Here is a 13,657-nt window from a genome sequence, read left to right on the forward strand (position 1 = left end):
TTTGAAAACGAAATACCTCAGTAGAATTGGGACTCTGTTATAGGGCAAAAGCATATCACATTGCATATATGTATAACAATCACATCTTGTCAATGTGTTTCCCGTTTCAGTCGTGAAAGATGTGGTGGGACAAGGAGGCTAGATTTACAGTTTATCAAAATGAAGCTGCCTTACAGTTACGCCTCAGCTCAAAACAACTTTGTTTAATGGTTGGCTAACATGATCTCTAACTTTGATCCTTAATGTTTTGTCTGTTACTGAAAAGGCATTTAGCGATCACCTGTGTAGGACATACTCCACAGAGAGCATCTACCCTAATTTCTATAGAAAATCTCGAACTGCTTGGGTTTTTCAGGAGACAAACCTTAACTTTATGTTCTCTTAGCGTGGCAGGATACTATACTGAGGCAGACACACTTAGTTTTAACCGTGCTCCAAACACCTCTTGCAGTTCCTTCCACTTCTGTATTGTTTCATGGTTTAAATTGAGAGGAAGGAGGACTCATCACTCCCTAAACCATGCTTCTTTCTTTTTTGCTGTTTTCTGTCAAAATGCAACCTCACAGTGCAATTCCCTAGAGTTTAGCCGTAGCTCTCTCTTGCCTCTCATTCTGATCATTATTACTCTTCACCTTACCTTTACTAAACTTTATCCTGTGATAGGATTGACACTGTAAGACAAATCTCAGCTATGGCATAAGATAGATATACATTGTACAAAGGGGAGAATACCAGGATTCATGTTTCCTTACACTGTTTTTCAACTTCTTTGCTTTCCCAAATTCCCTATTTGCAGCACTGTGCATTACTGCAACATTGAGAAGGCTGTGAAAAGACAACTAAATCGCTTCCTTGAGGAGAACCGCTCCCTGGACCCTTCCCAATCCAGATTCCGCAGCAACCACAGCACCAAAACCGTCCTCATCGCCGCCACTGATGACATCAGAACCATACTGGACAGTGGCGAAACCGCAGCCCTCCTCCTCCTGGACCTCTTGGCCGCATTTCAACAAGGTCTGCCACCACACCCTATGCTCACGCCTCAGCAATGCTGGAATCAGCAACATAGCCCTGGACTGGGTCACCTCCTTTCTCACCGGCAGAACCCAGAGAGTCCACCTCCCCCCCCATTCTTCTCAGAGGCCACTGAAATCATCTGCGGTGTACCCCAGGGTTCGTCCCTCAGCCCGACCCTCTTCAACATCTACATGGCTCTGCTCGCTAACATCGCCCGATCCCACAACCTCAACATCATACCATACTCCAACGACACCCAGCTGATTCTCTCCCTCACCAAGGACTCCGCCAAGACCTAACTCCACGAACGAATGAAGGCCATCGCCGAATGGATGAAGAGCAGCTGCCTCAAACTCAGTTCCGACGAGACGGAATTCCTCATCTTCGGCTCCACCCCCTCCGCATCGGATGACTCCTGGTGGCCTGCCACTCTCAGAACCACTCCGACTACCACCGACCAAGCACGCAACCTAGGATTCATCTTGGACCCTCACTATCCATGACCCAGCAAGTCAAAGCCATCTCCTCCTCCTGCTTCAACACCCCCGCATGCTCCGAAAGATCTACAAATGGATACCCACCGAAACGAGAAGAACATTCACCCAAGCCCTCGTAAGCAGCAAGCTGGACTATGGCAATGCCCTCTACGCAGAAACCACGGCCAAACTCCAGAAAAGGCTGCAACGCATCAGGAACGCCTCCGCACGCCTCATCCTGGACCTCCCCCCCCACCCCCTGCCACATCACAGACCACCTGAAAAACCTGCACTGGCTCCCAGTCAACAAGAGAATCACCTCAAACTCCTCACCCATGCTCACAAAGCACTGCATAACACCTGACACGAATACCTCAACAGACGACTCTCCTTCTACACCCCGACCCGACCTCGCAACCGTCACATGCGTCCGCAGAACTAAAACTGGCTGTAGATCATTCTCGCACCTCGCCGCCAAAACATGGAATACTCTTCCCACCCACCTGTGCCAGACCAAGACCACCTTACCTTCAGGAAACTTCTCAAGACCTTTCTGTTCGAGCAGTAGCAGCACCCCTCCCCTGTGCCCCCTCCCTCCCCTCCTCAGTACCTTGAGACCCTCACGGGTGAGTAGTGTGCTTTACAAATTCCTGATTGAATGCAGTTCAACCGCAATATATCAATCAATTTATCCATTATCCTTTCCACCATACTTCCACTTAATTCAGGACAGAATCTAACCTTGCTTCTACTTTAGTTAGTTTGAGGTCCAGACATTCTTGCATTGCCTCCATATCACTTTCTTAAGGATTCTGCCATATATTTTTGTGGAGGGCTCTTGGAGAGGCCGTAAGTGCTCTTACCCAGGAGGTCTGCTCCTAAGGGCTGTTGGCGTCCTTTTGCGTTCTAAGATTTAAGTTGCTGAGGGTAATGAATTCTTCATAAATACTGTGATTTTATGATTTTGGCACACACTCAGACCTTGCAGTTGTAGTACCTTTTTACGAGGCATTGCTCCATGTACTCTTAAATTAGTTCAACTCAGTACCTAATCTTTGAAATTGGGATCACAGACCACCTGACACCACAAGTTTTAAGGATGTGAAAAGTCAACCTTTTTCTCCATTTCAAAGGAATACATTTAGTAATTGGGACCTGGAAGCTTGTAGTCTGTGCCTCACTACTCCTGCAGGGTTTCACTGATGGGTATCCTCTGCTTCCTCTGGGTCAATGCAGCATCACCTCTGAAGCTTACCACTTTCACCTCTGCCCTTATTGTCAGTCTTCAACTGCTTTCCTATCTTCTGATCCTTGGGCTTTGTATGAAGCCAGCTTTACTAGACTTACTATCATGGCGACTCTGTCTGCTTGTTGGCAAGAGGTGGGTGATGAAGCTCTGTTTGGTGCTGGCACATGGAAAGAGACCTATATCGATTGGATCACTAAATGTTTTTGCTTTAAATTCCCGCCGATGCCACTCCTTTGCCTATACCTTCTCCAGGATGATAGGAATTAATTAGATGAAGCACCACTGTCTCACAGCTATCTCGTAGCCCGTCCAGCTGGAATGATTATGAGAGAATACAGTCACTTTTGAAAGAAAGAAACAAGTTAGCCTCCTCTGAAGCAGATGTCTAGTGATACATTATTACTCACACTGTGATGAATTTGATGAACACATGGTGGAAAACTCTTCCCCATAGAGTGTATTACCAAGTCTCTAGGCCAGCACCTTAGCAAAAAATCTTGACACCCATTTTATTTATGGATATCAGTAGCTTCCATATTTTTTAGGGTATTTGCGTTTCTTGGGCAAGAGCATTGTGCTTGCCTTATTGGATATATGATCCAAAGAGCCTGATACGTCTACCTGTACTGCATATGTGCTAGTTGAGGGGAACCAATCTTATAGAACTTTCCAGTGAAGCCATCCACACCTGGAGGTTTGTAAGTAGGCTGGCACGCTATTTTGTAAGTAGACAGGCTTACTATGGCTGTCCATATTTCTCATGATTTTCCCCCTGGCCTTCATTTTTCAGTTTGGAGCTCTACAGATTGTCATAGTAGGATGCAAACGCTGCCAGTAGTTCCAAGGAGTGAGTCATTAATGTAAAGCTTGGATAGCTGTCTGTGCTTCTCTTTGGAGTTGGACCACCAGCATTATGCCTAATCCCCTCACTACCATCCTTCTCCTCCCCAATCTACCTTTCATTCAGTCTATGATTTCCAGTCCTTCAAGGCTAAGAAGACCTTTCATCCCCATCTGCATAGTGGATTATAGTCTTGAGCCTCCTGCTCCATAGTTGGCCGCTACGTGTATGTCCAGTACTATGGAATAGGGCTCCACTTTCCTCTTTCAGTCACAAATTGCAGTGGCCTTTTAGTGGATTTGGGCTGTATCGCATTGGTGGGATATTAATTCTGCATACAGTCCCATAAGTTGCTGCTTAACTCCCTCACCTCCAAGAAAGTGGCTTCAGCTAGGTTTTCTTTTATTCATTAGGCTTTTTAACAACCAAATGCAACTGCAGTGCAAGAGCTTTGGTTCATGCATTGGCAGAGACAAACAGTTGGGGCAGATGGCTTAGTGATCAACTAGTTGACTTCAAAAATTCAAGGGCAGCAGTTTGTCAAGGGTTCATAATTTTTCTCATACTAGTGACCAGCCCTCCCCAGACCTGCCAGCTCACACGGCGCCACCGTCTCACACACGATATTGGCTCCCCTCATAGTCTTCCAGTAAAGAGCCAATATCACATGGTGGCAGGGAAACAAGCTAAAAAACACTGTAAGCAGTGGTTTTCAGCTCGTTTTCAGAGGCTTTTAACTGTCGATGTCCATTAATAAGTGAAAAAACACTCCAGGACACCGGCAGCATCCTCCGCAAGCTTCTGTTATTTTAAAAACATATTTATTTTTTCAGGAGGGAGTTTGGGACTGGGGTGAGGGCAAGTGTCTTGTAGGTGCTTCTCAGCACGAGGCTATACCCCCTCCATGGCCCTGCCGCCTCCTCACACTGAGATTTTTTTGTGTGAAATTGACAGGTCTGCCTATCCCCCCCCCACCCCGCCCCTCGTTATGTTTGTTTTTTGGAGGTCCTTCATGTGTATCACAAGAATACCATTTAATTTCTTGTGGGAGACCGCAGAGAAGAGGAGGAATTCTTGGTAAAGGAATTCTTTACCAGTCTATACTATCGCTCAGCTTGGGTTCCTGGTTACTGAAATATTGATATTCATGGCTTTTACTCCAATATATACATCAGGTCTTCTGTGAAGTCTAGGAATTAAGATTTTGTCACTGAGGCCTGAGCAAACGCATCCAGTGTTTTACTCGCCCAATGCTGACTCATTCCGTGTTTAATTTGATGTAAATGCGGCCTACCTGCTGGTGTTTGTTGCTTACAGGAATTGATCTACAGCACAGTTTTTATTTTTTATATCCAGCAAAAACATTGAGCAGCCCCTCCGCTCCCTTCCTTGCAATCAGAAAACATACAGTGCCAGTGCTGTGCGCCTATACCTATGCATAAACTCTGAAACTTAAGTTCAGCGAATCCCTTGTTCTCATTACTTCTTTAAAGGGCATTCATGAGATTTAGGCTAGTTGCATATCTGAGCCATACCCAGTCTGTCATCCAGTGAAGTTGGCCAATTGTGCCTGCTCTTAATTTGGACCAATTGTATTGAGATAGTTTCCCCTCAGTGAAACAAATAATGCCCCTGTATCTCTTTATACCTGCCATGCCATCTATTTCTATCTGGGCAGAACCAGAGAATTCTACTCATTAGATTAACATTTCATCACATAAGGTGATGTTGATGTCAAAAAGGTGACTTCTGAGGCTGCCATGGCAAAATGGATACCTCCTGTATCCAGTATTTCTGCCTTTATCATGGTTGTCTCTGCCAGCTAGTATCCATGCACAAACATGGCTTAACAGAAAGTTAAGAACCATTCCACCTTATAAAGTCAGGGATCAGCAATGTCCTTTGACATCTAGATGCTTTGGGCCTGCATGAAAGGAAGGTATTGGAGGATGATATGAGGCAAGCTTGATCAGTTTCTGCTAACCATACTATGTCTTTCCATCACATGCACAGGTTGCTATTCTGGCTAAGGATTTCAGCATGACCCAAATAGGGCTTGTCAAACTTCAGAACTTATCAGCAGCATGGGTTAGGATGCTTACCCATCCTCAAAGTTGGCTTCTCGCTCCTGTAGGAGTAGGCAAAATCTTTCTAAAAAGTTGCATAGGTACCGCTCATGCCACAGACTGTCATTGCTGTTCCTGCTTTGTTGCTTATTTTGCCTAAATGTAGAACAGCATGCAGAATTCCAATCTTTGAAAGGCTACATAGGTTCAAATCATCGGCATCTAGAAAGCACACATGAAATAAATGTAAACTATAACATAAAAACATAGTTGTGGGTGCTTTACACCAAAATAAAGTATTTAGAGTACACAAGGCCTAGTAATTCAGATGGGAACGTGCAGAACCTATGTTGTCCGAAATACTGGGTCTGCTCTAATGTGATTAGTTTCTCTAGGTGTAAAATGCTGAGTACTGTGTGTTTAGGCTATTATTTAAATTGATTTTATTTGTGTTTTGTAGATGCCATTAAGAAAGCGAAAAATCGAAATCACTGGTCAGCATTTAAAGACATACAAGCATCCAGCAGTACTTATCAGACTATAAAATATAGCGCACTTGGATTCAGCACGGTACAGATATGCTACATAATCACCTATCATATTGCCTAAGAGACACCAAGTACTAACGTTCAATGGAACAATGTAGACTTAACAGCCCACATTGTTGTGCTTATACAAAGATTAAAGATGCCACAGAGTTATCAGTGTAAGGCCTGGACTGAACAACAACGGTGCAAAGGGCAGGTTACCTACCTGTTATGAGTAAACAAGTGGCATAGGCCCTTTGGCAGGCTTCTGCAATGCATTAATCATACACTTGTAACTCATTCAACATATCGCTACCTACCCAGTCGGAGACAGACTAGAACACTATGCCCAAATTGTATATTGTGACAGGATGACTCTGACTTGTATCTGTGACTGAAGCCTCTGAGTCGTGTACTCTATAGTGCTTTGTATTGTCGATAGAATGTGATCCTTACACGTGCCAATACCATAACAGAACACGACTTGCTGTCTAAAGGATTGTGCCCTTCAGAGAGATTTGTAGGGTTACCCTATATTCCTTTTGCAGGTACTGTGCTTTCAACCTCTCTAAGGCCCTCGTTATGCGTGGCTTTGACAATGGGCCGGTATGTTTCCATTCCTGCAGTAACAATAACTGGGGTACCATTAGCTCTCAGGATGGGAAAAATCCTCCCTATTGTGAACTGGACTATGGGGGTCTGCTAAGAAATGAGTTTTGAGGAGGATCGAGTAATTCGAGGCCCGACTCGTAATACGCAGTCCAGCCAAGAATACTTCAGTGGTGTTTGCATAAGAGTCATTGTTTATCCAGTGCTGCCTTTTATCCTCCTTGGTAATTTATTCTTTCACTTGGGGGTGAAACCTACCCATTTGTTGGGAACAGGACACCCATTACATAGGAGTAGGCTATTGTTACCTTTCTTACACCTGATGCAATACTTTTCCTATTTTCAGTACCTTTATCCTAACCGCTCAGCTATCAGTCTGGAAATGACACTCATTTTCTTCTTAACAATAGCCATAGGCCACAGCCGTGGAAAGGAAATGGCCATGGCTAGGTAATACATACACGAGACGCTTTAAATGAACACTTTTGAGTAGCAGTTTATGATTCTGCTGCTAATGGATAAGGTACTCATTAGCAGGTAGGGAACTCGTTACAAGAATCTTGGCTATCCCAACAACCACTCACTTAAGTTCGAAAGCACTCGATTAATCAAAGCACGATATATCAACCTGATAAAGAACAGTGTACTATTTGGGCACCAGCAATAGTATTTCAGATCTTCAAAACCAGACCCACATCTGCCAGTATTATTTCATGGTTTTTGTGTGCTCAGCTATTCAAAATGTCCAAACTCTTATATGAAGCTATAATTTGGTATTGTGTTACGTATAAATAGTTTGTTTTCAGATGCTATTTTCATGTCTATTGTGATGTAGGTTTTGAGCCTGTGGTGATAGAGAACATATTGGAAGGAGACGAGTTGCGCACGGACGTCAAGGCTGTGGAAGCAAAACTGCAGGAACTTGGAGCTGAAAACGTTCTGTGTGTTCATTCCACTACATCCTGTTTTGCTCCAAGAGTACCTGACAGGTAAAAGTAACAAACCTTGCCTTTGCATCCATACTTTATATTGATTGCTTTTGACTGCATATGTTTCACGTGTATTAAGTAAGCCACTGACAGACTGTCCTGTCATCTGTGAGTCGTAACAGATTTTGCTACCAAATTAATATTTCGTTTAGGTCAAACGATCTGAACTGGACCAATGTAGATTGCAAAGGTGGCCTACGTTTCGTATATCTCATGTGCAAACAAGTGTCTCACAATACAAAAGAGAAAACATGCAAGTGAAGTGTATGGAGTTTCATGTTTTTTTCCTGTTAATTTCTTTGATAAATACCAAACATTGGAACCTTTCTCATTTACTTCTTGACTGGCTGTGGCTGCGTGGACTGTTAATCAATCAATCAGTAAAGCGCACTACTCACCTGTGAGGGTCTCAAGGCGCTGAGGAGGGGAAGGGGGAGAAAGGGGGAAGGAGGTGCTGCTACTGCTCGAACAGCCAGGTCTTGAGAAGTTTCCTGAAGGTAAGGAGGTCTTTGGTCTGGCGCAGGTGGGTGGGAAGAGTGTTCCACGTTTTGGCGGCGAGGTACGAGAATGATCTACAGCCAGTTGTAGTTCTGCGGATGTGTGGACTGTTGCGAGGGCGGCGGAGATTGCGGGTCGGGGTGTAGCAGGAGAGTCGTCTGTTGAGGTATTCTGGTCCGGTGTTGTGCAGTGCTTTGTGAGTGTGGGTGAGGAGTTTGAAGGTGACTCTCTTGTTGACTGGGAGCCAGTGCAGGTTTTTCAGGTGGTCTGTGCGGGGGATGTCCAGAATTAGGCGTGCGGAGCCGTTCTGGATGCGTTGCAGCCTCTTCTGGAGTTTGACCGTGGTTCCTGTGTAAAGGACATTGCCGTAGTCCAGTTTGCTGCTTACGAGGGCTTTGGGTGACTTCTTCTGGGTTCGGTGGGTATCCATTTGTAGAACATTCGGAGCATGTGGTGGGTGTTGATGCAGAAGGAGGAGATGACATTGACTTGCTGGATCATGGATAGTGAGGGGTCCAAGATGAATCCTAGGTTGCGTGCGTGGTCGGTGGGAGTCGGAGCGGTTCCGATGGTGGCAGGCCACCAGGAGTCATCGCATAGAGCCGAGGATGAGGACTTCCGTCTTGTCGGAATTGAGTTTGAGGCAGCTGCTCTTCATTTATTCGGCGATGACCTTCATTCCTTCGTGGAGGTTGGTCTTGGCGGAGTCCTTGGTGAGGGAGAGGATCAGCTGGGTGTCGTCTTTGTATGAGATGATGTTGAGGTTGTGGGATTGGGGCAATGTAAGCGAGTGGGGCCTTGTAGACATTGAAGAGGGTCGGGCTGAGGGACGATCCCTGGGGTACGCCGCAGATGATTTTGGTGGCGGACTGTCTGGGTTCTGCTGGTGAGAAAGGAGGTGACCCAGTCCAGGGCTCTGTCGCGGATTCCAGCATTGCTGAGGCGTGAGCATAGGGTGTGGTGACAGACGGTGTCGAACGCGCCCGAGAGGTCCAGGAGGATTAGGGCCGCGGTTTTGCTACTGTCCAGTTTGGTTCTGATGTTGTCAGTGGCGGCGATGAAGGCGGTTTAGGTGCTGTGGTTGATGCAGAATTCGGATTGGGAAGGGTCCAGGGTTCGGTTCTCCTCGAAGAAGCAAGTTAGTTGTCTGTTGACAGCCTTCTTGATGACTTTTGCCGGGAAGGCAAGCAGGGAGATAGGCCCGAAGTTCTTGAGGTCCTTTGGGTCCGCCTTGGGTTTTTTGAGGAAGGCGTTGATCTCGGCGTGTTTCCAGCTCTCCGGGAAGGTGGCGGACTCGAAGGAGCTGTTGATGATCTTCCGTAGTTGGGGTGCGGTGACGGAGCTTGCTTTGTTGAGGATGTGGTGAGGTCCGGGGTCAGATGGAGAGCCGGAGTGGATGGTGTTCATGATTTCGATGTTGTCGTTGATGGGGGTCCAAGAGAGCAGAAGGTTGGTCGGAGGTCAATCTGTGGTGTTGGTGATTGCCGGGAGGGGAGGGTTTGGGTGCTGAAGCTGTCGTGGATGTCTGCAATGTTGCGGTGGAAGTAGGAGGCTAGGGAGTCATAGACCGTCTAGTGTGATAATAAATTTGCCTGCACTAAAGGTAATCTCCGCCTATTTTCAGTCTTTTGAATTACAATTACTCCTCTGCCTGTACAGGCTTTTTAGGTTCGAGCCTGCGAGTGCATGCTCTAGCGCAAATGTCTTGCTTGCAAGACTCTTTTGTGTACAGTAAAGGGCTTGGAGCCCGCCTGTTGCTCACCATTTGATGGTTTGCATAGCATTCGTCTTTACAGCCTAGTGATTTGTCAAGACCGGCCTGGCATAATTTCCATTCCTCTTTGTGGAACAGGAAGTAAGAACCAATTGATTCAACTTAATTAGTACCTCAATCACGTTGGGAGCAGCGGACAGGCACTATTTTGTTCATTTTAACTTCTAGGGCCCTTCAAACAGAAGGCTTGTCACAGGCAAAAACGTGCCCAGCAGGACAATAAAATAGCAAAGTTTTTTTTAATTTTTTTTTAAAGCTAACTTTCTTTTATTTTGCTGACTCATCTTTTCTCACTTTCCACTCATGTTTTCTTTTGTTTTTGCTCATGGGCGCTCTTTTCAAAAGATTACAACTTGTTTGAAATATTGCGAAGTGACATTGTTTCCTTATGTGTAATTTCTGAAATGATGCTTGAACACATAATTGTGCAGTACACCCCAATCCACCCACTACAATCTGCGCAACTACAATCCACCCCACTTTACCCCACACCAACCCACCCTACTCCAATCCAGACCACGCAACCCAATCCAATCCACCCCACTCTAATAAAAAACAATGTGCACCACTGCGTTCCAAAACAAAATGCCCCACTTCAATCCAAAACAATGTGTCCTCCATCAGTCCACCCCATTCCAATCTGCCCTTCTCTAATCCAAAACAATCCACCCCATTGCATCACAATCCACCCCACTCCCATCCAATCCACCCCACTCCCATCCAATCCACCCCACTCCCATCCAATCCACCCAACACCAGCCCATTCTAATCCACCCTAATACAAACTTCCCCACTTCAATCCAAAACTATCTGCCCCACTTCAATCCAAAACTATCTGCCCCACACAAATCCAAAACTATCTGCCCCACACAAATCCAAAACAATATGTCCCACTCTATTCTGCCCCATTCCAATCCATAACAGCCTGCCCCCTCTCCAATCCAAAACAATCTGCCTGTCTCCAGTCTGCCCTACTCATATCCAGAACAATCTGCCCCACCCCAGTCTGCCCAACATCAATCCAAAACAACCTGCCTCACTCCAGTCAGCCCCACTTTAATCTAAAACAACCTGTCTCACTTCAATCCCAAACAACTCACTTCAGTGTAAATCAGTTTGCTCCAATCCACCTCACCACAGTCCATTCCATCCCTCTCCTTCCCCCTCCAATCCACCACAGTTGCGGAAGTGTAGGAGCATGTCTCACATTATTCTTAAGTGACATTTGTTCAGTCAGTACTCTCCACCAACTTTCTGCAACAAATGTTTGGTACACTTCTACCATTTCTTTAGCATTTTTGATATTTTGGAGTCTGGATGTCCAAAGACTGTCTAAGTATTGCCACCTCAACAGCCTATTCACTCTGTTTCTGTGCAACATTTGATTTTGATATGTCAGATCAACTGTTATTTTGGGTCTGACTTATAGGAGAGAAAAAGTGCACCCATCACAGTTGTGAATATGGACCTGTCATTTCATTATCAGAAACATTCATTAAGACTGTTTTCCTTTGCTTTGCATGCAGGAAGTGCAAATAAGAGTCTTGAGTTATCCCAAGAGTCTCACCTCTGGCTGCAACCAGTCTGAGCAAAACTCTTCAACATTTACAGATCTGCATGTATTTTTCGGGCAGGCCATGCAGTCAAAGGGTTAGTTGATGTTAGTTACATGTCAGTATTCCTGCCACGTTCCAACCCAGCAGCCACTTTGTTTGCTGCTGGTCATCTGTCAAGCACTGGGGGCAGAAAAATGGGGGAATGTGTTTGGGAATTGGTAAGTGGGTGGTACTTGAGCATTGGGAATGCTCCTTTAGGACGGGGGAAGCATATGATGTGAGGTATGCTGTTGAGTAGCACAGGAGGGGCAGACAAACAGAGGTGAGACTGCATTGGCACCTCCTGGATGTAGTAGCCATATGTGGTAGACCTCGACATCAAGTTAACCATATCAACTTGTAACAAGTGAAAGATTACACTTTCAGGAAAACTATTAGAAGCTTCAGCTACGCAAACTTAACAGAATATACAAAAGGCAGATTGGACTCCTATGTAAAACAGAGGAAAACCACTAGCACCAACCTGTTTCCTAAAATACCGTCCGGGAGTAAGCCAACCCACTATCTGCACGCCTTCAAACAAATATCACAAAGTGAATATATGGATTTGGTCGAAGCAAGTAGGCCTTCCGGCAACCCTTCCGACCTTTGGCCAGCCATATCTTCAAGAAAATTCTTTTAACTACTTCTGCTGCAACACCTGTAAGCAGAATCATCAATAATTCTCTGTCTACGGGAACCTTTCCCGAAGACCTTAAAAAGGCATACATACACCCGTTATTAAAGAAAACAAACCTGGACCCACAGGACCCCATCAACTACCGACCGATTACAAATAGACCTTTCCTGGGCAAACTGATAGAAAGAGCAGTGTTCACCCAGATGTCACAGTTCATTGAAAATAACCTGATACTTTCAGACTCCAAAACTGGATTTTGCCCAGGAAGAGGCACGTAATATGCACTCATTGCAATCTGGGATGATCCTAAAAACACAGTCGACCACAGTGGAGTTGCTGCACTACTTCTCTTGGACCTCTCAGCTACCTGTGACACTGTTGACCATGATACCCTAATTCAAAGACACCAGAAAACCGGCATAGAAGGAGCTGCTCTCGACTGGATCACATCCAACCTTCAAAACAGAACAAATTTCATCTATGCTCCCCCTTTCTCGTCCAAACCCTACTTCACAAAAGCAAGGGTCCCTCAAGGATCAATTATCTAACCTATGCTTTTCAACAGCTACATAAGGTCATTACCAGAAGTGATCAATGAATTTCAGTTCACATGCTACAACTATGCAGATGACACACAAATACTCCTTAAATTGGAATACCCCAAAGACATTGGAAATTTACAAATCTTCAGTTGCCTCAGAGTTGTTGCTCAGTGGATGACGTGGAGCCATCCCAAACTGAATGCTTCCAAAACGGAAATACTCACATGTGGTGACTGGAAAAATTATGACCCACTGTGCGCCTGGCCTGACTATCTTGGACTACCTCCTCAAGTATCCAAGGAAGTTAAAAGCCTTGGAATTACCAAGTTAACAGTGAATGTGCAAGTGGACAAATTAGCACGAGCAAGCTTCATCACCTTGAAAACTCTTCGACACATTTTTCCCCACCTCAGATTCCCACACAAGGTCCAGGCTACTATCTCCCCTTACTTTCTAAACTAGATTACGCCAGTGACCTCTAACATGGATCATCTCAATCTACTATGAAAAAAATAAACCAGATTCAGAGCTCGGCTGCCAGACTACTACTACATGTAAAGCCACAAACCCACATCTCCCCTGCCTTGAAGGCACTACATTGGTTACCATTTGCCAGAAGATCCACCTTTAAGCTGCTTTGTATCACCTACAAAGCAATACATGGAAAAGGGCCGCTTTTCATCAGGAATAAAATCACCAAATATATTCAACAAAGAAACCTCCACTCAAGATTGGCATCCCACCTTAAAACACCACCATACAAGAAAAAGATTATAGGTGGTACATCTTTTTCTGTTCAAGCAGCCAAACTATGGAATTCATTATTCCCAAAAT

The 13,657-nt window shown here is 45.1% G+C and overlaps 1 protein-coding gene across 1 annotated transcript in view; it reads left to right on the forward strand.

The window, feature by feature from the left end:
• The window catches only part of SEPSECS (Sep (O-phosphoserine) tRNA:Sec (selenocysteine) tRNA synthase), a 196,384-nt gene that overhangs the window by 84,546 nt on the left and 98,181 nt on the right, over window positions 1-13,657 (forward strand). The window contains exon 5 of the mRNA XM_069202162.1: window positions 7,621-7,774. Coding sequence (XP_069058263.1) covers window positions 7,621-7,774 — 154 coding nt within the window. The remainder of the gene's footprint in view (window positions 1-7,620; window positions 7,775-13,657) is intronic.

This window comes from Pleurodeles waltl, chromosome 1_2, assembly GCF_031143425.1.
Source record: "Pleurodeles waltl isolate 20211129_DDA chromosome 1_2, aPleWal1.hap1.20221129, whole genome shotgun sequence".
NCBI classification, from domain to species: Eukaryota; Metazoa; Chordata; class Amphibia; order Caudata; family Salamandridae; genus Pleurodeles; species Pleurodeles waltl.